The sequence below is a fragment of the Pinus tabuliformis genome, chromosome 9, assembly GCF_031772625.1.
Source record: "Pinus tabuliformis cultivar Carrire ecotype Pingquan chromosome 9, CPIR1, whole genome shotgun sequence".
NCBI lineage: Eukaryota > Viridiplantae > Streptophyta > Pinopsida > Pinales > Pinaceae > Pinus > Pinus tabuliformis.
In genome coordinates, this window is record NC_142307.1 from 789,609,693 (window position 1) to 789,637,326 (window position 27,634).

The following is a 27,634-nucleotide window of genomic DNA, read 5'->3' on the forward strand; positions in this document are numbered from 1 at the left end:
GAAGGTTGTAGTGTGATTTATTCAGTATTTTCAGTAGCAAATAAATTGTTAAATTAATTAACAATTAGAAGAATAAATTCTAGTTGTTGCAATAGGATTTCAGTTTTGAAAATTTCACATAAAATCATAGCGTGATTGATTAGACGAAGAAGCTCATAAGCGAAGACGGGAAATTTCATAGTTTAAAGGGAGCAGCAGACCGAAATTTTCAGAGGCTACGCAAAGCCTAAGCCAAGAAGATCAAATTGCTTAGGGAAGTTTGAATTTTCAATGCAGGATAGGCAGAAAAATTTGTCATGCCAAATGAGTGATTCCAGCAAGCAGTGGGAGCAACAATTCAAATTTTCGGTGAGCATATTTCTTGTTTGGGCACAGAGGGTTTTGCAGCAGTTTTCTAGAGCATAATTCATGCTGGGTGGAAGAGAAACCACACACAGTAGAGGAAAAATTTCTCTCAAGGGACTTCGAGTTTTAGAGGTCCGTTTTTTCTTGTTGCATATTGGCAGAAGCTATGTGCATATTTCTTCACTCTGAAAGGGAGTGCGAGTAGCAGATCGAGAAAACAAGTAGAGGGAAAGAGGGAATTTTTTACCAGATTCGAGATGGACATAAGTGGGCTAATAAATCAAGACAGATTGGACAGTGCCTCCAACTATGTTATTTGGAAGGCCAAAATGTCCTTTCTCCTTGATGAGCATGGTTTGAAGACTTATGCAAAGAATGTGGTAGCAATACCCCATGATGCAGATACCTGAAGGAGTACATAAAAGAAATGGTGATGGCAAAGAAGATGATCATGGATGGAGTTCGAGATCCTATGGTCTCACATGTCGCTGGCAAAGGTAATGCCAATGAGATGTGGGATGCTCTCTCCACATTATATTAGAGTTCTTCCAAGAAATGGAAGATGTTTCTCCATGAGAAGCTGAGAAGCATACGGATGCAGTAGGGTGAAGGCATAGATCCCTTCATCACTAGGATTCAGGAGGTCTGCGATTAGCTAACAGTTGTTGGGGAGGTGCCCCAACCCATAGAGCTTGTATGATTGGCACTGATTATTGTCTCAAAGGATTGGTAGGTGTTTGTCCAAGGTATTTTGGGCAGAGACACTTTTCCCAGTTAGGGCAAGATGTGGACCAATCTGTAGTAGGAGTTGAGGCGAGCTATAGTAAAGAGCACCATCATTGGAAGTAGCAGCAAAGGTGTGAAGAGTGAGAAGGAAGAGAATGTAGCCCTAGCATCAAAGGGTCCCAGTCAGTGGCAAGGGGAGAAGAAGAAGAAGAAGGACCTGTCAAAGTGTGCTTCAGGTGTGGCGAGCTTGGAAACTAAAGTACTTACTATCTTTTCGGGAGGAAGGACAAGCAAGAAAAGCAGGACCAGGCAGCATCGTCTGCTGAGATAGACAAGTTGTCCTCCAAGTTGGAGGAAGAGTTTGCGATGTTTGCAGCTATATCTCCAAGAGAGAGGTGGGGCGATATGGAGCTATAGTTCCAAAGTTGCAGAGATGGATAGGGTCCATTGAGGTGTCCTACTCATGGATCATCACCTTGCTACAGGGGCCCACAATATTCAGTAGCAGGATGGATCAGTGTCAGTGATGCAGTCAGATTCCAATGTGATAGTTGTAGACTAGTACCAGTCAGGTGTTGAGGAGCATAGTGCAGTGTTGACAACAGAGCAAGAGGCTCAATAACAGAGTCAACAACAGTGCAGATTCTTCAGTGGAAAGTGAAGTGACTAGTAGCAGTCAGGACTCAAGAGATAGATGCAACAGACATAATTGATTCAATGTTTTGGATGCTTCTCAGCTGCAATTATTGCAGTTGCAACAACAATAGATGAGAGGGAGTTGCAGTGCAGATGCAAAGTTGGCAGCAATATAGTAGTGCGAGCAATAGCATGAATGCAACATCAGAGTGACATAGTGGTTGGTGGGCAGTAGCCAGACATCAACATCGTGAAAGAGGGGTGGTACAAAGACATGGTGTTGTGAAAGAGTGTGCAACATTAGAAAGAACACCTTCCTCGCTAATAAGGAGTGTTAGTTTTTATAGCATCGAAGGTGTTCTAGTCTCAAAACTTTGTGGAGAGGCTAAAATAGATTTCTCCATAACCCATAAACCATTTATGGAAATTCCACCTAGAAGTGTCTTAATTAGATTATTAGCTTATCTTTTTATATTTCCTAAGTCTAAACTTAGGAAATCTGGTTAATTAATCAGAATTAATTGAGATAAGGTGTGAATCATCTAGAAACTCACACAGATTGACAAGGAATTAATTTGGGCCCTTGATTAAGTTTTAATCTTGGTCGTTGGGGGTTCAACAAAGGATTATAGAAGAAGTCGATGGGTAGATGGAGAACACACTTGCGGAGTTCAATTTCCTTGGAGACAACGATTTTTCCAAAGAGCTAGTAGTTGCCGGAAGAGTTTTAGCTTCAAAAGGAAGCAGAGACAATGAGGGGCAGGGGCAATGTGCTGGAGGAAGTTTTCCACATCCAGTGAAGTGCATTGCAGAGAGGTAGAAAGAGCCGCAGTGAGGTTGACGCAAGGGCTACGCAGAAGCCTCTAGAGGCAGTTCGATTTTGCTGGAGATAAGCTGGATTTCATTTCCAGAGATTGGGAAAGTGTTCCAGAAGGATGGACAGACAATTTCTCAGCAAGTGGCAGACATGATGGCTACAGGAGCAGTTGATTCAGGCATAGTGTGGGAGGGACTACACAAGGGTAACGCAAACCTGCATATAGGTTGTTTGGATGGCTCACCTGAAGATGCAATCAGAGGCCGGATTGCTAGTGGGGTTGAGTAAAATTCCTCACAATATTTTTGCTAGTATTTTCTCTGTAGGATTGTCAGTTTTTAGCATCAATATTGTGCTCAAAATTTCTCACTGCTGCATAATAATAAAAACCCTCAGCTGCTGCATCAGTTTTCCCAAGTTGGGTTTTCTCCAGGGACATTTGTCCAAAAATCACTGTCATATTTTATGTGTATGCTAGAATATTTCTCAGTTTCCAACACTATTATTTCCGCAATTTTATTTGTGAAGGTTGCAGTGTGATTTATTCAATATTTGTCGTGCCAAATAAATTGTTAAATTAATTAACAATTAGAAGAATACTTTCCAGTTGCTGCAATAGGATTTCAATTTTGAATTTTTCACACAATACCTCGTGTTTCATAAGGTTATATTACATGCTTAATGTTGTATATAATTACTAGATTGTAAAAGTGAAGGATATGACATTTGAATTTGTAAATTTATGGATTATTGATGTATAAACCTTTAGATTATTATGTGTTTCTCATGTTGATGTGTCTTTAATTATTATGTGACTCTCATAAATGGATGTTGCTGATGGATGATTAGTTTGAAATGAAGATCATTGTTTTCTTATTATTCACAATATGATAACTGAAACTACATTATTTATTAGTTAATAAATTTATAAAACATGAGCATGGTTTCCTGCATCTAATAAGTAGTTGATATTATGCTGAGTTCAGTTAGATTTACAAAAAAAAAAGTGCTCCTAAGGAAGATCCCTACAGTTGTACAGGGCAGAGGTTGTGTAGTAATGTGCCTCAAAAGGAAGGTTGGGGTATGTTACAATTTTCCTGGGTTATGAACACCTGAAATACTTAAATATCCAATAAACTTTTGTGTGTTTGAAAATTTTCATTTTAGTTCTGTAAGTACCATATTTAGACCTCTATACACTGCTCTTTTCAGAGATAAAGTTGCAGGAAAAGCCACCCTAGGTTTTGTAACTATTTTTGAAGTATTGAAAAGGAAAAGATTGTAGGAACAACCCCAGAAAGCAATTTCATCAGAGGTATTTTTAAAGATTGCAGCTCTCAAGACATTGATTGGAGGATTTCAATGATTGGGCATAAGAGTACATCATCTAAGAGATTGAACCCCCATAACAAGCTCAACAACCATGATCTTCTCTTCATCAATAAAATTCTTATGACTCTGAAAATATGGTGGTCTGGTTACAGGTGTAAGGGATAGTCTTTCAAAACGTGTGACAATTTCTTCTAGTGCGGGTGGAAGCTCTTCTTCTATTTCCTTCGGAGTTTCAGTCATCTGCCGCTAAACGTAGATATTCTGCTAAAACAACAGAATTGTTAAATTTACGCGGAATTTGTTGAAACTTCACTTACCACGAAACCGAAAGGAAATAACACCACAGTTCATTAACTTCTCAAATCCGCCTTTTCCAATTTCTTTATCACAATGTTTCTCCACCGTTGATCACGATTCTCCGATCCGACGGCTGCACTTTTTCCCGATCAACAAACTAACCTGACGCTTTATAATCGTTGATCAAGATCCGCTTGATCCAATGGTCCACAACAATGTCAGGTGGATCACTTACGCGACGGTTACCCACCCGATAAGGTGGTTTTCTCTCTCTTGCGGCGTGCTACGTGTCAGACAGTAAATGGAATCAAGTGAGCCACCTGATGAACCTTTACCACCAATGAAAACCCATTTCGCGCTGATTAATGCTCGCGCTTCTCTGTCATGTGATGACCGTCTATCTGCTTTTCGGGCCTCGTTCGCTGTCGAAGTTTAACAGCTAGGATAAGTCCCGAAAGGTAGTTTTTCAACACTGCCCCTTTTGCTCTCTAGTGTTTCGAGACTAGAAATCTTGAAACTGCTTACTGCTCGTTCTTAGTCCCAAACTCGGTTTTGCAGTCTTTCATCCTTCCGTCGATCTAACGCTCTGTCAATCGGATGGTTCTCGTTCTTCTTCGAGGGTTAGTTCATTCTGTCAGACTTTCCCCCGTTCCGTTATGTTTTTAGCACTTCCACCAAGTCTACTCTATTTCTAAGTGATTCAGAGTTTAACTAATTAAAGCTTTGCAGCTCGAAACACATTCCATTTAACTTAATATATAGTGAAAGAGGAATTAAACACAATCACACCAGATCATACAAAATTCTAAGAATTACTGTTAAACTGGAATTCAACCACACACAGAGATATTTCGAAGGAATTCAACCTCCGGGATTGACCAATAATGTACGACACACACATAGAGATACAGTGTTCTGCAACTTAACTTTTATACGACAAATCAACCAAAATCGGTCAAAATCCCCTTACAATGATTCGGAACTTACAAAAGTATTGGTTCATTTAACAACCAAATCCTAAATCAAAGGATTGAACTAACTAAAACTGGCTAATCTGCATGATATTCTCCTTGAGAATCTCCACTACATCTAACTACTTGAATTTATTACATGATAATCCAAATCCTAGATTCTAGTTCAAATCCTAACTAGAAAGCTTTGTAAATTGACAGTTAAAAGACCACACTCCTTTGCTTGTAAACTTTTTTTGTATTTTTTTTTTGGAATAATACGAAGCCTTTTGTCTTTAAGCCTCACGCTCTTGCATCAAAATAGCCTCAAGTCTCTGAATCCATGCATCTAACCAGTGTGGAAAAAGTCTGGAAAATATCCCGATTTAATCCTAAAAACGCGATTTTTTGAACTAAACGATTTAATCCCCCGACTTTTTGGCGACTTTTTGACAAAGGAAAAAATCCCGATTTTTTCTTGACCCAAAAAGTCTACCTCCCTTCCCAGGCTGCGGATAAAGAGGCCACAAAGGTGAAAAAACTGTAAATTGAAGCTTCCATCCATGCATTTTCAAGTTATTGCATTGTATTGTTTGTCATACTTCTTGCGAGCATAGCAGTCTCATTTGTAATCTGTTAGTTTTGAGGTTAAGATATGTTTTTGTTTTCCAAGGAAAAACAAATCTTTATACTAAATATTTCTGGTTAGAAAGCAAAGTATACATTGGCTAAGCCTCCAGGCTTTTAGTGATCCAGACTCTAACAGCCACTGCCCCTTCAAAAGATTACCAAAGTACCAAAAGGACATGCATACAACAGTCTTCCGTAGAAAGAACCCCACACCATCAAAAACATTGTTACAGTTGTTGAATGCTTTCAGAAGAAACAACAAAGAGGAGGTCATGAAGATCAAATAGCAACAACCTGTTCGAAAAAAACAAAACCAGTGCCTCAAAAAAGAACCCATTTTTCAGACAGGAACAAAGTACCTGTGAAATCTTGTGACAACAAAGATCCTTCCTGCAATGAGAGCACGTTTTGAAAGGGAATCTTCTTTAGTGGTGAACTCCCTGTAAATGTGGGCAAAGGTTATGTATCAGAAGTGGATTTTACCTCCATGAGTTTTTAAATAATAGATGCCAAGGCTAGGTTAGTAATCTGACATCTACTGTTTTCTCAGAAAATAAGCAGCTTGGAGTCACCAAACGTTAATTTTCACATCTACTGTGATACTCACTGTTAATTTTCATTGGACCTACCACCTGACACCTTATTACCCAAGCAGATTACAATCTACTGAATAAATGCATGACTTATTTCTTAATACAATTAGCGGAAACAAAAATTAAAAGGGGAAGAAGATCTCAGTCACTGATTACTTGATGACTTTTAGATGACTCATGATATACATTTATTTTTTGACTCTTGAGAGTTGAGACTCAGACAGGACCCAAAATTCAGGAGTTGATTCACTATTTTGATATGTGATGTAGCATTAGACTTCATATACATATTATATATTAGCTTTCTTTACATGTTTATGTGGAAATGCATTTATTTGATGTTGTGGATACTCTAGATGTTAAATAAAATAAAATAAAAATGAATAATTTTGTGTTTTTAATTTTGCCGACTTTTTCAAAAAACTCCCGACTTTGACGAGTTTTTCAACTTTTGGACCCTTGCCGAATTAATCCCGACTTCGACTTTTTCCACATTGCATCTAACTAAAACGGAGAATGGAGATCTCAATTGAGTCTAAGCAGGTTAGTTCAAAGGATTTGTTCAGGACACATTGGAGATTGACCAATAAGGATTCCCATGAATTTCTGTGCCAATGTTGAGTTTGTAAACTCACAACCGAATTTGGAGAAGAAATGATCACACTAAAGCAAGTATGTGAACACACAAAAAAGACACAAGTATTTATTATCCATAATTGCACTATATATATATATATATATATTTATATTTATATATATATATATATATATATATAGATAGATAGATAGATAGATAGATAGTAACTAAAAGTGATATGAACAAGATCAGAACAAGTACCATGCATATCTTGCACACTTGGATTCTAATATAAGAAACACTGACTCATCCAACAAGGAAAACTTGGATGAGCAGTAACTATCAATGAAGCCTACAAGCCCGAGTGTTGTAATAGTTAAAACCATTTTTCGAATTCTAGGTTATGAGCTCTCATCGAGAGAGCAGGAAAAGCACACTCTCCCCCCAAGGGCACATGCACAACTAAATCCTACTCTTTGAGTTGTATTGATCATAAGCTTTCGTGAACAAATTTATAGCGCTGCTTATGTTTTTAATCAAGAGATAAAAAACAAAAGGTAAAAATAAAACATATTTCTGTTGTTTTCTTTGCAGTATCTGTGATAATGTTACGATATTTGACGTTTTTACTCGCAGGGTCTCTAATTTGAAATTTGGATATGGAAATCAGTTTCTGAAGAATAAAACTCCCATAATACGAGGGGTAAGTAATACATTCTGGACTATATGTTCTCAAACGTTGAGATATATTATGAGTGAGATGTAAAGTGTGATGCGTTAATTCTACATTTTAAACTATAAATCCTGTATTTTGTATACGAATTCCAAATGTGGCATCATGGTAAGTGACAATGCTCTACATTCATGGAATTAAATGCTTATTTTTTCTTCAGTGTTGGTACTTATTTCAGTAGTGGTACTTAAGAAAGAATTTTTACAAATAATGGCATGCCGCACACTTATTTCTAGACTCTCCTTAAATGAAAACTTTGTTATTTAATGAACTGCCAAAGCTAGATCATAGATCCCAAAACCTGCTTAGCATCTATAGCATACTGTCTGACATAAAGGGAAATGGAAACGGTAAGCATATAAGCAATCCCAAAACTAAAACTGTTATACCAACAGCAACATTCTTGTCATCAGGCTGACTAATCTCTTCTGCCTGAGGAGAAATTGGACCACGTTGTAGGAACAAGATTAACACAACCCAATAAAGTGCGACATCACTGAGTAAAGCTGAGAGGCCAAGAAGGGCAATTGATAAACCTGATAATCGTGTCCAGACCTGCATAATAATCACCACGGTTTCAGCAAATTACATTAGACCACATAAAATATTTAATAGGCTCCATTTACATCCACTAAAAATGTTTTCTCAACATAAATAGATATAATATACATTAGACATATATTCTGATTGACCGTCAATGGTATAGAGATGTTGAGGGAAGTAAGCAACTGATTGTAAAGCTATAACCAGCCACAGCAGAGCTACATGATTTATTTGAGAAGGAAATTACAGCTAAAGGGACAAAGTCAATGTTATAAATCGAAGGCAATTGATAAACTCTAGATATTATTTGTTGCATGATGGTGACAAAAAAGTTAAAAACATACTTCCATGCAATGTCTAGCAATACGTCTGATATATTTCCTACACCAACCCTATAAAAATTTATAAAGCCTTATTAACGATTAGATATTCAATTTCCTGCCTATTCTTGCAACAATTACAGCATTGCTTTTTCCTCCTGATTTTAACATTCGAATTTTCAGGCACTACTTTACAAATTAAAAATTTATAACAAACATGTCTCAACTATGCATTACAATTTCATGTTAACTACTTCTCAATCATCTACTGTGAAAGCAAGCAGTGATCCACCATACTCATGTAGTAGGAGTTACAGTATAGTGCAAGTAGGCTTGAACTACAGTAAAATGTATAGATTGACCATATCCCATTCTTTGATTAAGAAGAGGAAAAGTCAGTCTGTGTTTCTACTACAGATGAAAAGGGAGGTTGGGATGATGGAGCCTAACATCTCCTCAAGGCCCACACGAAGGTAAACTAATATGATTTTACTGTTCAATTATTTAATGGAGGCAATGATTTGGAGTATAACCCATATTACTAGGACCGAACTTTGTTACAAATGAGGTTGGTGTAGACATCCCACGCCACAAAGAGAACATGGGCCCCAAAAAATTAGAAGATTTCATTGAACTTGCATTCTCTATCTTATCCATTTTGGAATATGTTGTCATGAAAGTAACATTTAATATTGAATTGGTCTATCTCCTAAAAGAAAAGATTGCACATTTGCACATGATGTTAACAACAATGCTTATAGAATAATCCCTTGTTATGTGCAAGCACGAAAAAAGTCATACCTTTCTTCCCCATAATGCTAATGAAATACGACCCCCATCAAGCTCTCCAGCGGGAATACTGTTTAAGGCATTGATAAGAAGTCCAGACCATGCCCATATGATAAATGGATTCACAGCCACTTTTGTCCCTTCTTTTAAGATATCTCCCAGAAAGAGTTTTGCTGCCCACAACATAAAATATCATAAGCATCATTTGAATTTTGATATAAATGTTCTGCTTCAGAGTGTTGTAATGCTTATGCCATACCTTCCAAATGTTAAAGTTTGAGGCATTAATTCATAAACTTGAGAGTTCAAGATTTTGTAAGACATGACAGCTCAAATATATCACAAAGAAAACTTCCCTGGACTATGTCAAAACTGAAAGAAAGTTGACTAATAAAAGTACAAATGCACAGCCCTATAATTTTTCCAGAAGAATGTTTTAAATCAACATAAGCTGCTTCTCACCACAAACAGGACAACCGTAGCAATAACAAACAACACATGTTCAGGTAGATAAATTCAACGTAACCCTTGAATAGCAACCAACCTTTAATCACTACATATATTGGCAGCAGATGGGCATACAATATCAATAAGGGTTATGTTTCACCAATGCAGATGGGCTTAGAATATCAATAACGGGTATGTCTCACCAATTTATTCATCCAATTCCTACTACTGTCTTTGGCTGGAGGTTTAATTCCCTAGAGGTTTTCTCAACAATTGCAATCAAAGAATATTGTCATTCATCAAGAGGTTCAAGGAGACAAGAAAATGAGTTTAGAAGGGTAGTGTAAGAGTACTTTGATCATTTTACAATCGGGTTCTTTTACTTGTTTGGTTTTGGGCATTTAATATGGATTATGGGGTAATTTGGAAGATTGATAGACCTTGACCGTATTATTGTTCTCTCACCACAGAAGGAGGGTTAATATTTGACCCTAGTCTAGTGGAACCTCCCTTTAGGCCCTTTGGTTTATAGGAGGAGCACTACTTGGGAAGCCATGATTGAGATAGCATGTTCCATATTTCCCATCTCATAATTAACACCTTCCATCCCACATTACAAGCCCATATTTCATCTCCATCCTTCGGGTACAACTTTTCATTAGTTCCTGGGGATTTGGCACTAACATGTTCACATACCTTGAGTAGAGCTTGAAAACTTTGCCCTGGGATGTTGATGCAGCTAAAAGAAACAAGAAAAACATATCATGGCCACAATAAAATAGAAGAAAGCAAAATCAAAATGCAAAAGATGGCCGAGACAATAGGAATTAGCATGTGGGAAAAAACCTAGCATGAGCTCTACCTACCTCATATGGCCATCACTCGGTTCCTGAGCACATGATGCTCCATTACATCAAAAAAGAACCCTTGCATGTCCCAATCCGATGAGAGACAAACTAACTCATCTTGAAGGGGTAATAAAACTGCTACATCGTATAAAGCAAGCTTTAACCCTTGAGCTATGAGCGATAATAGAAGGAAAAATCAAGAATTAAAAGGCACACAAAAGGGGTGGAAAAAAAACAAAGGCCAATTTGGTAACTCATGCATCCACAAATGCTCCCTCCTCACATCTATAGATTCAAGATGTGGATACCCCCATCAATTGGTCCCTTTGACCAAGACAATTGGCCATGAAGGCTTATCCCCTCCATTACAATATCATTATTCACTAATGCCTGTCAATTGAAGGGTGGACCAGTTAACTATTACTTCCCCTTAGGGGTTGGAAGCACCTAATAGGGTTGACCTTTAGCCACCCCTACCTAGGGCATTGTTTTAAAAAACGACCGTTTCGATACCGAAACGGCCGAGTAGATCCGAGCCGATACCCTTAGCCATGACTCGACCTTTGAAACGGTACGTTTGGCCGAGTCAGCCATGACTCGGCCGAGTCATGGCTGACTCGGCCAACTCGGCCGTTTCCGTTATGACTCGGCCGAGTCACAAAAAGCCGGCCCAGAACACGTTAAACAGCGATTTAATATTTTTTTAATGGATTTTTAAGGTGATTTCTGATTGGTTTGGACTCCAAGGTGTTATATGAATTTGCTAAATGTCATTTGGGGTCCATTTCCCCCTCCCAAACCCTATTTAACACACTCAAATGCTCTCTACTATTGATATGCTATTCAAATTTCATGGTAATGTTAAATTCTTAAAGTAAAAGTGACATTCTCCTTAATCTTCATTTTCATCCTTTTACTTAAATTTTTAACATTACCATGAAATGACTCAGGATGTTTGAGAGTGGTTTCGGCCTCATTGGATTTCATATGGAGAAAGTAGAATTTTAGATTTCATTCAAAATCCAGCAGACTTATCAGTTTTTCAGGATTTCAGGATTGGAGGATTGCAATGTTTCCATTGAATTTTGTCATGTATTAGGGTATGGAACTCGTATTTAATCAAGAGCACCAATCCCTCTATGTACCTTGATGTTAGTGACATTGGTTGTCGAACTCCTCTGGGATTCGCTCCCAAACCAGGAGCTTCTGAAAATGTCGCTCCCGCTCCCATTTTCGCCCCTGCTCCCAAGTAACACAAAGAAGAGAAACCGTTTGGATAAAAAACGGTTAAATGATTTAGTTTATGTCCAATACAACCTCTAGCTCAGACGAAACCATTTGCTGAACAAAAGACCTGATTCAGATCCCATTGTGTTGGAAGACATTGATCCAACATCAGATTGGGTAGTGGAGAGTCGTCCAGCAGAGTTTGATCTTGATGAGGATCTTGATTTAGATTTAGATATCGAGACATCAATTGAACTTGAACATGCTGTTCAGTTGAATGCATATCCCAATCCACCAGCCTCAGTCTCACAGCCAGCAAGGGCTCCAGTTGTAGGTTCTTCCTCTGCTCAGCCACGACAGAAGCGCAGCCGCATATCTACTCTATCTTAGCTTGCATCTGCTGCAGTTGCACAGCCTGCTAGTGGTACCACTTCTACAGCTGCAGTTGGAGATGATGATGATGAGGAGGAGCCATGGACCCCCTGTCTGACTCTGATGATGATCCAGAGATTGATCGACATGATCTTGGCTCCTCTGGCAGTAGCTACTAGCCAGTAGTCGTAGTACTAGTACTGGAGTCTGGTCACAGATTACTTTTGTTGTAGAGGTCATTTCTAGCCTCCTTGGTTATGTGTTTTTTGTTTTGAGTCTTTGATCATGTATGACAGTTGACTATGTATTGCCATTGGGTACCATTTTGATATAATGGATTGGTTCATGAGCCTACTTTGATCATATGTTGTCTTCCATCTATATTATAATGCTGTGTGTTTGGAAACATGAATGAAAATCTCTAAAATTATGTTTTTTTATAAAAAAAATAAATATTTAATGTATTTTTTACAACGACCGAGTCATTGAAATCGAGTCGGCCGAGTCATTACCGTTTCGGAGTCGGAGTCGGAGTCGATCCTCGGCCGAGTCGGAGTCTTAAAACATTGACCTAGGGAGAAAACACCTTTGCAAGATCATGGTCCTAATTTTGGAAAGGGATCCTTGTTTAAAGTATTAAATCACCCCTTAACATCCAAACTTAGATGCATTGTTGATCTTTGCCCCTAATGACTAGTTACTTGCACTAGAAATCCATGTTGTTCTTGTCCGGTGGTTCAGCAACCCATGACTTGGGCACCCACTCCATGTTGATTTATGGTAGCATCGGATGTGCTCTAGCCATGAAAATTGGTGGAGAGGCTATGGCACATGAGATCTCCAAGACCCAAAAATGGTTTGGGGAAATTCCACCTAGTTGGAGAGATATTAAAATAATTGATATTTTTAATGGAGTTCCTAAGTTTAAACTTGGGAAAATTAAAATATTAATGGGTATTAACATAAAACTGGGTGAGAATGTTCTAAATGGCATGGATCAATCCAAATCTAATCTTAGCCGTTTATTAGAGACTTAATTTCGGTCGTTGAAGACTCAACAGGAAAAGTATAAGAGGAGGCTTGAGGGTCAGTTGGAGATACACCAAGATTGATCAGCCAGTTCGATTTTCTAGAGCGGAGCTTGCTGAGAAAATTCAAACAAGTGATCTGTTGCAGTGAGGAGCAGTGAGTACATAGCAGAGGGGCAAGGATAGTGCCTGAGGGTCAGCGCAGTGACTGAAGAGGCTGACACAGAGGCAGCCAAAGCTACACAGAGGCAGCTAGAGACTGCGCAGAGGCTGAGGGGCCTACGTGGGTGACGCAGAAGGCTAGAGAGATGACGAAGAGAGTTAGAAGGCTGATGCAGGAGCCTCAGGAGTGACACTGAGGCTAGCAGGAATGACGTAGAGCCGAGAGGAAGCAACAAAAGGATTTTTGTGGGGTAGATTAGCTGAATATCTGTCTCCGAGAAGAGGTATTACTTCCGTGTAACAATCTCTGTTGGGTGAGCCATTTCGGCACCCTAGTTGTACTCAAGAAATCTACATAATAATAAAACCTTCAGAACTATTGCTTTGGTTTTCCCGCATTGGGTTTTTTCGGGGACGATCATCCAAAAATAACGGTGTCCCTTGTGTGTTTGTCTCATAATTTCACTTGTTGATCTGTATATGAGTTAAGGCTGCATATGTGTTTATTTTTAGTATTGATATTTATAAATAACTTGCTAATGTAATAAACAAGTAGGAGAATTTAAACCAGAAGATGTAGTAGGGATTTCTAAGGGGTTAGACTTAGAAATTTCAACATGGTATTAGAGCGTTGCAGATCACAAGAGGACTAAAGGCATCAGCGATATCGGAAATTTGCAGCAGTAGCAGCTGTCCCGAGAGACAGAGTTGCTCCTAAGTGAAAGGCAACAAAGAGGGAGTGATGCAAAGGGTCTGCATCATCATTTCAAGCCAGAGAGACGGCCAACGCAGAGGTAGAGAGAGGCAGAAGAAGCTCACGAAGAGCCATGCCATCCTACTCAGCCTGGTAGGCTTGACGCAGTTGGCTAGAGGAGTGATTCAGTCTTTGCCAAGATTGCATAGAGATGGAAGGCTCAGTTTCTTCAGTTGTTGGGGCCTAGGGAGCTGTGGGCAGATTGTGGATTGGAACGCTGGTGGGGTGATGTTTCTGTCGAAGCAAAATAGTACCTAACAGGATAGAACCAAGGTAGAGGGAGTCGCTACCTTGGCGAATTTCTAGCCAAGAAATCTAGATCCGAGTTGCAGTTGCAAAGAGGATTGGAGAGGAGCAGTTCAACATTTGGCAGGAAGATTTACAGCAGGGAAATCAGGGTTTAGAGGGAGAATTCCAGGAAGGAAGTCGAAGCTCAGAGGGAGTCTAAAAGAGGAGCGGAGATGGTAGTAAATGGACTAAGGGATCAGGACAGGTTGGATGGGGCTTCCAACTTTGTCATCTGGAAGGCCAGGATCCTGGCAGTCCTGGATAGACATCGCATCAAGGGCTTCACCTTGAGAACCATGGCTATCCCAGTAGACCCAGCTGATAATGAGAAGTATGAGGATGCAATGGTGAGGGCAAAGTGCATAATCCTTGATGGGGTCAAGGATCATGTTGTACCACATATTGCTGAAAAGAACACAGCAAAGGAGATGTGGGATACTTTGACGACATTATATTAGGGCACTTTCGTGCAGCAGAAGATGCTATTGGAGAATCAGCTGCGGTCGTATCAGATGCAAAAGGGGGAGCAGATAGATCTATACTTCCTTAGATTTCCAAAGATTTGTGACCAACTTACTTCCATAGGGGCCACGGCGGATCAGGAGTTCATGGTGAGGACCGCCCTGAATGCAGTCTCCGAGGATGGGAAGAGATGTGGGCATCTCTTCGCCAAGAAGAGATCAGACGGTTGACCAAGGCAGGGAGTAGTGGCAAAGGAAGTCAAATCAAGAAAGAGGAGGAGGATGCGGCTCTAGCATCTACGGGATAGCAAGGGAAGAGGAAGAAGAAGGACATCTCCAAGGTAAAGTGCTTCCATTGTGGGGAGCTGGGTCATTATGCATCCCAATGTCCCAGTAAGAAGAACAAGGGAGAGGCTTCCGACTCCAAGGCAGCTCCGGCTAAGGCGGAGAAAGAAGTCAAGATTGATACGACTTTGCCATGAGAGCTCAAGCACCTCTAGAGAAGAGGTGGGGTGACATCAAGCTGTAGTTAGGAGGACTACAGAAGAAGAGAGACAGGATCCTTGAGGTGCCCAAACTCTTGGATCATATCCAACTACGGGAGCCCTTAACGACAATAGCAGGATGACGGATGTCGGGTAGAAGAAAGATGCAATGGAGCGACAAAGCAGTGCTAGAGTGCAGAGGTCTGTAGCAGTGCAGTGGGGGTTGCAACAGTACGAGAGGCACAAAGGTGCTTGCAGCAGTGCGAGAGGCACATAGGTGGTTGCAGTAGTGCGAGAGGCACAAAGGTGTTTGCAGCAGTGCAAAGGCAGCAGAGGGAGCACAAGATAGCAGCAGAGGTAGATTCAACATCAGGAGGCTTCCAGACTGATAAGGATGTCAAATTTTTGGGTAGATCAGTTACTTACTTCTCGGTAACTGAGTTGCAGTGCAGCAGTTAGCAGTGGTAGTGCTATGGGCAGCATGTTGAGAGGGAGCTGTAGTACAGATGTAGCAGTGGCAGTGGTAGTGTCATGGGCAGTAGTGCAGAGGATATTGGGTAGCAGGTCAAGCATCAGCATAGGTACCGGTGTGGAAGGATTAGTGTGATGTTCAATGGTGGAGCATTACTAGAGCACATTACTCGCTAAGAGGGAGTGTTGATTTATGGTAGTATCAGATGTGCTCTAGCCATGAAAATTGGTGGAGAGGCTAAGGCACATGAGATCTCCAAAACCCATAAATGGTTTGGGGAAATTCCACCCAATTGGAGAGATACTAAAATAATTAATGTTTTTAATGGAGTTCCTAAGTCTAAACTTAGGAAAATTCAAATATTAATGGGTATTAATACAAAATTAGGTGAGAATGTTCTAAATGGCATGGATCAAGCCAAATCTAATCTTAGCCGTTGATTAGAGACTTAATCTCGGCCATTGAAGACTCAACAAGAAAAGTATAAGAGGAGGCTTGAGGGTCAGTTGGAGATATACCAAGATTGATCAGTCAATTTGATTTTCTAGAGTGAGGCTTGCTGAGAAAATTCGAACAAGTGATTTGTTGCAGCAAGGGGCAGTGAGTACATAACAAAGAGGCAGGGATATTGCCTGAGGGTCAGCACAGTGACTGAAGTGGTTGACGTAGAGGCAGCAGAAGCTACACAAAGGAAGCTAGAGACTGCACAGAGGCTAAGGGCCCTGTGTGGGTGACGTAGAAGGCTAGAGAGATGACGCAGAGGGTCAGAAGGCTGATGCAGGGGCTTCAGGAGTGACGTTGAGGCTAGCAAGGTTGACGTAGAGCCGAGAGGAAGCATCGGAAGGATTTTCGTGGGGCAGAATAGCTAAATATCTATCTCCGAGAAGAGGTATTACTGTCTTGTAACAATCTCTGTTGGGTGAGCCATTTTGGTACCCTAGTTGTACTCAAGAAATCTGCATAATAATAAAACCCTCAGAACTGCTGCACTGGTTTTCCCGCATTGGGTTTTTTCGGGGACGATTGTCCAAAAATAACGGTGTCCCTTGTGTGTTTGTCTCAGAATTTTAGTTGCTGATTTGTATATGAGTTAAGGCTGCATATGTGTTTAGTTTCAGTATTTATATTTACAAATAACTTGTTAATGTAATAAACAAGTAGGAGAATTTAAACCAAAAGATGCAGTAGGGATTTCTAACAGGTTAGACTTAGAAATTTCAACACTCCACAGGTACCCAGGTCCTTCAAAGGAGTATATTGGGCCAAACAAGTGAAGTGTTAAGAGTTTGAAGCATTCTAGTAGCATTATCAGATGACACATGTCCCAGAGCACCTTCAGCGCCCAGGATGTTAGTTGAACTTGACCCAGATTTAAGGATTCTTCAAGATGACACAGTTGGACCCAGCATGCCCCTAGGCTGGCCTTGATAGAACTTGATGGGCAGTAGCTGATTTAGATCCCAGATGAGGATGCTCCCACACTAAAAGATCAAGGAGAGCTTGTTGCACCAGAGGAAGCCCTAACACTGGAGAGGAGGAGGCCCCATATGGTAGTTAGAGACCCATGGAGGCCACTTTGTGGTACCCAAGCTAGATTTTGGGACCCTATAGGAGGCAATGAGGTGAATTTGAGGGCCAACCCTCAAATCTTGGACTTCATAGGCATATAGACCTTCTTAGACACCTCATCACCCTTGAACATGGCATTTGGAGCATCTACAATGGATGGCATCATCTTTTTGGATGCTATATCTCGCACATGTGGGAAAATTAGGGCATATTTTGATAGAGCTAATGGGCTGGCTTGTAACCCAAGCACATTTTATCATCAAACTTGTTTTAAGGGCTTATTAGGCATAATTTTTAGTCATAATCCTCATATAAATAGAAGATAGATACATTTCATTTCATCATCATCACTTGTGACAACCCTCTTAGAGAAACTCGGGCCTAGCTAATTTCTAACTTGAATCTTGTGGAGATGTGATTGGTGGATTTTTGCTAATGGAGCTTTAGTTTGGCTTTGGAGATGTTATTATGGATCATTAATGGACTTGCACATGCATTCTATTTTGTAATTGTACCTTGTATTTGAAAATCTTTATTATTTGTTGCTATTGGATGGAATGGTTGATTATCTAGGGTTTCTATTTGCTAGTTTATGGTTAGAAATTATTCTATGAGCTCTTCACTATAGTATTGCATGCATAACCCACTTATAGAATGTGAATGCGAATGATAATCCCATGGGTGAGCCTTTAAACTAGCTCTCCTTGTTGACTTTGATCCTCACAAAAGTGACAGCTAAGGTTTGAAATCTAGAGTTTCTTATTCCCTTACTCTTTTGCCAAGGTTTAGAAATCTTTAAACATCCCCTAGAATCTATCACCCAAGGTCAAGGCATTGACCTTTTGTTGCATGGTTGATCATTTTGAAATCATCTAAAATTTAATTTTTCTCCTCTCTAACCTGATTTTCGGCCCCTTAAGGCAAGCCGCTAACTAGGTCTAGGGCTCTTTCCTCAACCAGGATTGAAGGCATTGCTTGGTAGAGGGATTCAACAAGTGTAGGTGAGGTATTTGCCTCAAAATCAACGCATTCCTGTGGCTTATTTCTCTATTTTAGAGCAAACATCCCTTGTCGTAGGTAGATCTTGCCCTAAAAAATCCCTAGCTTGCCCTAGGCTTCAACTTGGGGCTTATTTAAGGCTTCTTGTTCCATAAGTTAAAGATATACATTGGTTGGAAGCCTTCTCTTGGCCTTGTGACCCTACTACCTAGGTTGATCTAATTACCTTGATGTTTCTCAAGCCCTAGGTCATGTTGTGCCCTAACTAGACCTATTGGAGGGTGTAGATTGCTTTATTTTTCTAGCTAAGCCCTATCCTTAACAAGGTATCCCTCCTTGAGCCTATCTTGTCACCTTATTTCTTGCACTTGACATGTCCTTCTAGGTGACATACTATAGGGAAGCCTCCCTAGTGGTGAAAGTCCACAAAAGAGCAGGAGGTAATGGCTATGGTGATAGTTGGCCACACCTCATATTGTTGTTCGTTGGTCTAGTTCTTGCCTTGTGAGCTCCCCTCACATGACCTATTAGATTTTGAGTCAATAGGCCTACTTACATTCTTTTCTCTACACACTCCACTCCACACAAGATGTCCATCTACCCTTTTTGCAAAGCATCAACAAATAAATAAAAAGAGGAAGTCAAAGCCATTATACACATCCCACCAAATAATGCCTTTAGGAATCTCAAACTTCTCGCTAAATTTTATTCATCGCAACAACAAAGCATAGGTCATTTTTTTCTCCCATTACTCATCAATTGCAACACAATGTTTCTTCAACAAGGTTTGAAGGTTTGTGGCCTATGGCACACTGCTAGGTCAATACTTTAGTTTGGCTAGATTGTCCCATGCACTTATGAGACTACTGTGAAATATCTATGAAACAAATTTTTATGATTTCCTTGAAGAAATCTTCTTTTTGAAGGAATCAAGCCTAGAGGCGGTGTATCTTGATGTTAAAGAACCGTGCCAAAGAACATGTGTCATCATTACAAAGGGGACGAATAAGTGTAGTCTATAAGAAGGAACACGATTTTCATGTCCCCACGTTTCTAGTGTAGGAAGTAGACCCCATGGGGGCTGGAGACAATTTTCTTGTGGGATTCTCTGTCAGGATAATGCACAGGTTGTTAGTGGAGATGTCATGCTTTTCATAAATTAATTTGGGTCCATTGCCATTGGGAAGACTGGGGTTCCTTGCTTCATCGATGAGAATTTGCAGAGATGGCATGATCTATTGGACAAGAGAAGGGAAAATGACATCTATAGTTCTATGGATTTGAATTGCACCTCTAGTCCTACATTAACTATTCTAAACTTATTGCTATCAATATGCTTATTTCCCATTGAACCGATTCCAAATGATCATTTGGTTTCTAAATTTGCATATATGTACAAGAATGACAAGGGGAATATGGCATTGTTCGTGTATTCATTCCTATAGATCAATTCCAGTGAAACATGAATCTCCGATCACTCACGATTAAAAAAAATAATATCTTTGTATTTTTTTAAATTTGTAGATGTTTGTCAATATTTTTCCTGATTTTTACAATTTTTTTGTTTTTTCAGACCCTCATCAATTCTATTCTGATGCTGATTTCAGCAACATTGATATAAATGCATTGACATGAACTTTGGTTTCTCAAGTCAAATGACTAATTTTGTTCATCCATGACTCTTAACATTTCTTAATTACAAAACTTACAAGACACCAATTCCTTGGGTTAGGTATCTAACAATGCCCCCTTTAATCTGAAGGGGTGGGTTTGAGTCCAAGCATCTTTCTAAACTTTTCAAACTTTTCTCTTCCAAACACTTCAGTGAAGATGTTTTCCATTTACCCATTTATGGAACAACATATCTGTTGAATGATCTTGGTCTCTACATGATGTCAAACAAATTGAACATTGTGTTGGCGTGCTTTGCTCAATCATGGAATCTAGGATTCTTTGGAAACTTGATTGCAGAGATGTTTTTAATCAAAAGCAGAGTAGCATCATTTTTTCCTACAAATCTTATAGTATCTTCTTGAGCCACACAATTTTCTTTGTTTCTACTCTGGCGGCCACATATTCTACCTCTATAATAGAATTTGTTGGAACAAACTATTTTCGTGGTCTACAAGAGATAGTTGTTGATCTAACAAGATTCATGGGGTATCCTAAAGTAGACACTCCATTCTCCTTATCCCCATGAAAGTCTAAATATACATGTCCAACTAGTTTGAAGTCCTCCTTAGAGTATTTGAGCATACCTCATCATGCTAGCATACAAAGTCATTTCTCAAGATAGCTTGGCAAAAGTCAGAGGTGGTACCTATTAACCACCAAAAAGTAGTTAACCCCTAGAAGAAATTTTTTCTCATCTTTGAAGTTTGGATAGCTAGCTAGCCAACATCCCTATATGATCAACAAATAACATGATGCCGCGATCCTCCACTATTGCTCTTGTCAATATTTCTCTCCCATTTGCTTCTTGAAGGAAGGAAGGTCATCTATTGGAAGGTACTTTAACCATTTTGTAATCATGTTCTCTCATTTGATGTTACGGGAATATTGATATGGATCACGGGTAAACTGGATGATTGACCGATCTCGACTGTACTCTTCTTCCCTTACTTCACTTGGGAGGTTAGTTTTTGACTCTAGTCTAATGGGACCTCCTCTAAGGCCTTAGCGCTTTAAGAAGGGCACCACTAGTGAAGCATTGATTGATGTAGTATGTCCAATATAATCCATACTTACCACTTTCCATCTTTCTCTCTTATCCATCTCCATTCTTCAGGCTAGTGGTCATTGGTCATTGGAATTGGCACCTTTCACAAGCATCAATCTGGGCCTAGAAACTTGGCCTCAAAGGATGATATAGCTAAAAAAAGGTAAAGGCATAAGAAAGCCATAATAAAAAAAATATATAAAATGCGAAAGATGGTTGGGACATTTATTTAGCATATGGGAAAAAGCATAGCATGAGCTCTACCCCCCTCATTAGCCATCACCCAATTCCTCAAGCATTTAGTAATTCATCTATAGAAAGGGACTCATGAAGTCCCAACTCTGATGAGCGATAAACTGCCTCATATTAAAGGCATACTAGAAAATTACAAAAAGAAAGCATGGGTTCCTAAACTATGCACCCAATAAAGATAAATCATAAAGAAGTAAAAGGCGCACCAAAGGGGTGGAAAAAGTAGGTTGAGGAAAGGGGTAACTCATGCCATCACAATTCATCTGTAACCATCAATATCATATGCAACTAAGAATTAACGGGCTAACCTGGAACATGTCACTCCCGTTGGGGGCTAGACACGTCTAATAGGGTTGTTGAGTTAATTATCCCTAATATAAGTGAGATAACTTGTTTACATGTCCAGATCTAGTTAGACATTCGAAGGTAAGTTTTGTGTGAATTATTCTTCTGGCCTTAATATTAGGTATGGTCCACTATGATGCATTAATGGTTATTGTCCCTAATGATTGTTGATTTTACTTAATACTAAGAGGTTTTTGTTAGGTGGTGCCATTGCACCAACAAAAACACCTTGAGAGATGAGCTTGTTCCCTTTTTGTAGCACTCATCAGGCTTTTGTGCCCAATCCAAAGAACAATTCTGACCTTGATGATGCAGTGTTGACCCTCCAGAGATGAATGTTGGGCTATGAGAAGGTTCCTAATGGTACTTAACTCTCCTAAGTACCTCTAGATGTTGAAATGTTGATGCACTGATGGCTTGGTGTTGGACTTCTTGATGTTGTGCCCAGATGAACCCATGATTCCCTTAGGTTAGCCTTGACACTGTTTGATCGACTTTGCTTGTTTTGAATCCCAGATGATGATTAGTCATCCTTGAGATAACATGGGAGGGCTTGCATGTTGATTTTGAGTAGCATCGGATGTGATCTAGCCATAAAATTTGGTGGAGAGGCTAAGGCATATGAGATCTCCAAGACCCAGAAATCGTTTGGAGAAATTCCACCCGGATGAGGAGTTATTAACATAATTAATATTTTTAATGAGTTTCTAAGTCTAAACTTAGGAAAATAAAAATATTAATGGGTATTAATAAAAATTGTTGGTTTGGGGTAGCATCAGATGTGCTCTGGCCATGTAAATTGGTAGAGAGGCTAAAGCACATGAGATCTCCAATACCCGGAAATGGTTTGGGCAGATTCTAAACAGTTTGGGAGATATTAAAATAATTAATATTTTTAATGAAGTCCCTAAGTCTAAACTTAGGGAAAATAAAATATTAATATGAATTAATATAAAAATGTGTTAGAAGAGTCCAAAAGACATGGATCAATCCAGAGTTAATCTTAGCCATTGATTAGGGACTTAATCTCGGTCGTTGATTTGTCAACGAGAAAAGTATAAGAGGAGGATTGAGGATCAATTGGAAGACACACTGAGGGAGACCAGTCAGTTCAATTTCTAGAGCGGGGTTAGCTGAGAAATTCAAACTAGTGGGCTGGTGAGCAGTTAGGAGGCAGCAAGTACAGAACGGAGAGAAGGGATCAACCACTGGAGATCAGCGCTGAGGCTAGAGAGGCAGACGCATGGCATTTCAGGTAGACGCAGAGGCAACGAGAGACTGCATAGTCACTAGAGGGCCTACGTGGGTGACACAGAGAGGCCCAGGGCTGACGCAGAGTGTCTGGGAGCCACGCAGAGGTCAGCCAAGCTGACGCTTAGATTAGGAGAAGTGTTGGAGAATTTTTTTCTCCGTGGGTAAGCCAATTTGGCACCTTGTTGTACTGAAGAATTGCTGAATAAGAAAATCCTCCCTTGCTGCACTAGTTTTCTCACATTGGGTTTTTCCGGGGACTATTGTCCAAAATATCTGTTTCAATGTGTTGATTCTTGTAAATGTGTTTGTTTCTGTATTACGGTGTGATATCTGCAGCAGAATTTATTTTAATGTTTATTGAAGGAATTTCATAAATAACTTATTGAAGAATAAGTAGGAAAAGTAAATCACATATTGCAGTGATAGAATTTTCACATGGTATCAGAGGGAGTAATCAGAGGCAGGAAGGGAAAATCAGTTATGGGCTGTAGAGGCATCCACGTCAGGGGACTCGCACAGATTTTCCGAAGATTGCACAAGAGAAAGAGACTTTGATTTGTCTATGTTGGCTTCCAAGCTGGAAGAAGAAGTGGCTTGTATGAATAGTTCTGCATTATCAGAAGTGTGGTATATAGACAGTGGAGCCTTGTGGCATATGATGGGAATCAGAGAATGTTTCTCAGAATATCGAGAAGAGAAGATGAACTTTCATATCACCATGGGGAACAAGGAAAAGTGTACACTAGTAGGGAAGGGTACCATAGCTTTTCAAACAGAATCGGCAGAATCGTTCCGTGCTACAAATGTGCTACATGTACCAGGATTGGGGATGAACTTACTTTCCGTGTCGCAACTTCAAGGCAAGAGCTATGACGTCTACTTCATCAAAGAGAAGGTATGTGTCAAACACCCAAGCTGGAAAAGAAAGTGCAGATCGGATCAAAAGTAAAAAGTTGTATAGATTACAATTAGAATCACCAATGGCACTAATAGGCAGTCATGGAGACAAAGACTTGAATGAACTATGGCACAGAAGAATGGGTCATTTGCACCATGGAGCTCTGAGAATTCTCAGGAGCATTGTAACAGGAGTTCTGAATCTAAGTACGGAACGAGATGATGTATGCAAAGGATGCGCTCTAGGAAAGTATGCCAAGGCAGCATTTCCTAGGAGTAAACACAGGGCCAAGAGTGTACTAGGATTGATACACTCAGATATCTATGGACCTATGTCCGTCAAAGCTCTCAGTGGTGCCGAGTATTTCCTTACCTTCATTCATGACCACTCAAGGAAAACATGGATTTATTTTTTGAAAACCAATGACGAGGTTTTCTGTCGATTCAAAGAGTTCAAGGCTTTGGTGGAGAATCTGACTGGGAAGAAAATAAAACTTTTGTGCTCAGATAATGGTGGAGAGTATGTCGATAAGGACTTCACTAATTTTTGCACTAAGGAGGGCATCAAAAAAGAGTGGACAGCTCCCTACAATCCGGAGCAGAATGGAGTAGTAGAAAGAAAGAATAGGACTATTGTAGAAGCAACTAGGGCCATGATGTATGATCAGGATATGCCGAAATTCCTGTGGGCGGAAGCATGCAACACAACAGTCTATGTTCAGAATAGGACTCCTCATCAGGTGTTGGGCAAGATTACTCCAGAGAAAGTTTTCACAGGGAAGACACCTGAAGTCAGTCATTTCAGGATATTTGGGAGTTTAGCATATTGCCGCATACCAAAGGAAAAGAGGAAGAAGTTGGATCAAACTGCGGAAAAGGGATATCTGGTGGGATATAGCAAGAATGCTAAGGCATACAGAATCTACCTTCCAGGGAGCAGGAAGGTAGTAGTTCGACGAGATGTAAAGTTCATGGAGGACAAGGCTTTCAGAAAATCTCGTGAGATGCCTTTCGAGGAGCAGTCAAAAGAGGAGCCGCTGGTTAAGCCTCTTCAACCAATGGAAGTAAAAAATTCTTCCGTAGGTCAGGAAGATTCTCAGGATGAGGAGGAGGAGCTAACAGAAGCACCTATAGGCAGAGGAAGAACTAGCAAGGAACTTTGTCAGATTCTGCGAGATGCAGAGAACTTCATCGGTGCACCAAGAAACAATAAGAGGGAGCGAAATGTTAAATTGGCAACTAGGGCCAAACTCCATGTGGGTTAGCTTATTTATGGCAGCTGATAATTTTATTGGATCCCTCTCGTCGAGAGGTGTAGGATTGATCCAAAGATCATCCGATTCCGATAAGTATTTATGGAGATATGAATTTATTTTGTTTATGTAATTATAGTCAAGCCGACCAGCTCTTATGTAGGCTCTAGAAGCCCAACCGACATGTCTATTCATCATCCTCATTTTGGTATAAATAGATGAGGATTTGATATCATTTACACACATGTATTCTTGAGGTGATCTCCTCTCCACGTCTGGGTTTTTGGAGAAGGAGAGAACCAAAAGAATACGCTGGCCTAAGAAGGAGCCCTAGCTACAGATGATGCCCTAGCTGATCCATCGCAGTCAATTACTTATACGCTGTTTAGGAGGAGACCTTATACGCTGTACATAGAGACTTGTTTATGTTGACGTAGCTTAAGAAGATGAACACAACTCGCAAATTCTCTCTGAAATTTCACATATACTAGAAGGAGTAGAGCCGCAGGGATTTTCGGTGAAGGGCTTGACTGCACCTCGGATGGGTATAAGGTGCAGTCAAGCTAGATCTCGGTTGGATAGAACACAATGAAAATCTCACATTTGTCTCTCTGAATTTTCGAGTCAAGGAGCCACAATCAAGGAGGAACAAAGCTCGCAATCAAGGAAGAAGATCTCACATTTCCTCGCTCTGAAATCTCGCATGGAGAAGCAGGCCCGCATTAGGGTATGACTTCACCTCGACCAGGGTATTAGGTACAGTCATGACTAGAACTCAAAGGTATGATGAGGACGCAGAATTGATCTATGAACTGGGCTAAATATTCTCTCGGCATACCTATGAATCAAAGGCACAAAACTCGGATGGATAAGGAAATGAAGATCTCGGATAAGGACACTGCAGTGAGGTCTGAGCTATATACATTCTCAACAGAGACCTAATCCTTATAATGAAAGTCTCTGCATTACATGAATAGATTGATATGACAATCTCAGCATAAAGATATCTCTGCTCTTTCAGAGGTACAGTATTGACATAATAACTAACCGCAGTGATAACAATGATCCTACAGTTGCTATGACAATCTCGACATATATATATATATATATATATATATATATATGATATTCCTGTAGCAGTCTCGGTATACATTCTCGGCATAATCATGACAACCTCGACATTACAATGAAGGGTATTCAATCTCAGAAGCAACCGCGGATAAGGGTTTGGATTTGCCTCTAGTAACCTCGACATTCTCTCCAAGCATAACTTTGGTCTCGACATATCTTTGATGCAGATATTCCTGTAGCAGTCTCGGTATACATTCTCGGCATAATCATAACAAGTACAGTAGTACAGGAATCTCGAATATCTCTGAAACTTCGGGGTAATTACAATCACACAGAACTAGGATTCATCTGATATTCTTCAGAGGAAATTACAGTGGTTCAGGACTTCGGACAAGTGTAGTGGTTCAGTACTTCGGATGAGTACAGTGGTCCTATATTTCTCGGATGGGTAACTCAGAAGTAAAGCCTCTCAATGATCCTTGTCTTGGCATAATGAACGATCTCATGAAGATCTCGGTGTAGGAAGAAAACACAGTCATGGTCTCAGTATATATGTAATGATGTTATCCAACAGAGAACACTCTGTCTTGGCATACCTCCAGATGCAGTCAAGATCTCAATTATGGTCTCGGTATAGCATATACTGTCTTGACATATTTCAAGGTACAGTAATGATCTAAGCATAGTTATGATCTCGATCTTAAAGGAAAAATAGTCACAAGGAGAAGATCGATGTAAAGGAGCAGCATGGAAATCGCTGTAACAACGTGTTAAATACTGCTGTTCTAAGGCATGGATAAGCATAGTGATGGACGCAGCATGGTTGGATGCAGCATGGTGAATCAGTTGAAGTATGAGGACTGAGAAGTGTGCCTTCACCTGAGTTCAGATCTGTAGTCCTTGTCATCAGAACTATCCTGTCATCTTCATGATGAAATATCTCTGATGTCTGATCTCTTATTTTGGCAAGTCAAAGTGTTGACTTCAAATGTATTTGTACCATCTCTCTCTCTGCTGAACTTTGAAGATAAAAGAAGAATTGATCAAGGGTTTCCCCACACATTGTGGGGTTTGTCCCTGGCTTGCGCCATATCTTGTGTCCTCTTGTCTTGGCTTGTCTTCTGCATATTATATTTATGTTCTATCTGCAGTTTATCGTAATGCTGATGTGATTGCTAACTGTGAAAATTTAAATAAATTGCTCTAGCATAGAACATACCTAATCTTAACATGGTATCAGAGCTGAGGTGAAGACAATGCCCAAGCAGGAGTGAAAAAGCAATCACCGAAGATAGTTGGGACAAGACAAAAGGATCAATGGGTTCCTCATAATTCACCTAGGGTGAAGTTGAAGCAGAGAATGTTATTAGAATGGCGCAGCAAAACTTCTGATGGCATCACTTCATTGGGAAGTTCAGATCTAAGGGTAGGAAGGAAAGGTAG

The 27,634-nt window shown here is 40.0% G+C and overlaps 1 protein-coding gene across 1 annotated transcript in view; it reads right to left on the minus strand.

The window, feature by feature from the left end:
- Positions 1–7,614: 7,614 nt before the first annotated feature.
- The window catches only part of LOC149151108 (putative zinc metalloprotease EGY2, chloroplastic), a 398,174-nt gene continuing 378,154 nt past the window's right edge, over positions 7,615–27,634 (minus strand). Inside the window, exons 11-12 of the mRNA XM_089440546.1 lie at positions 9,301–9,461; positions 7,615–8,191 (exon numbers count right to left, since the gene is read on the minus strand). Of these exons, the coding sequence (XP_089296672.1) occupies positions 7,949–8,191; positions 9,301–9,461 (404 nt within the window). The 3' untranslated portion in view covers positions 7,615–7,948. The remainder of the gene's footprint in view (positions 8,192–9,300; positions 9,462–27,634) is intronic.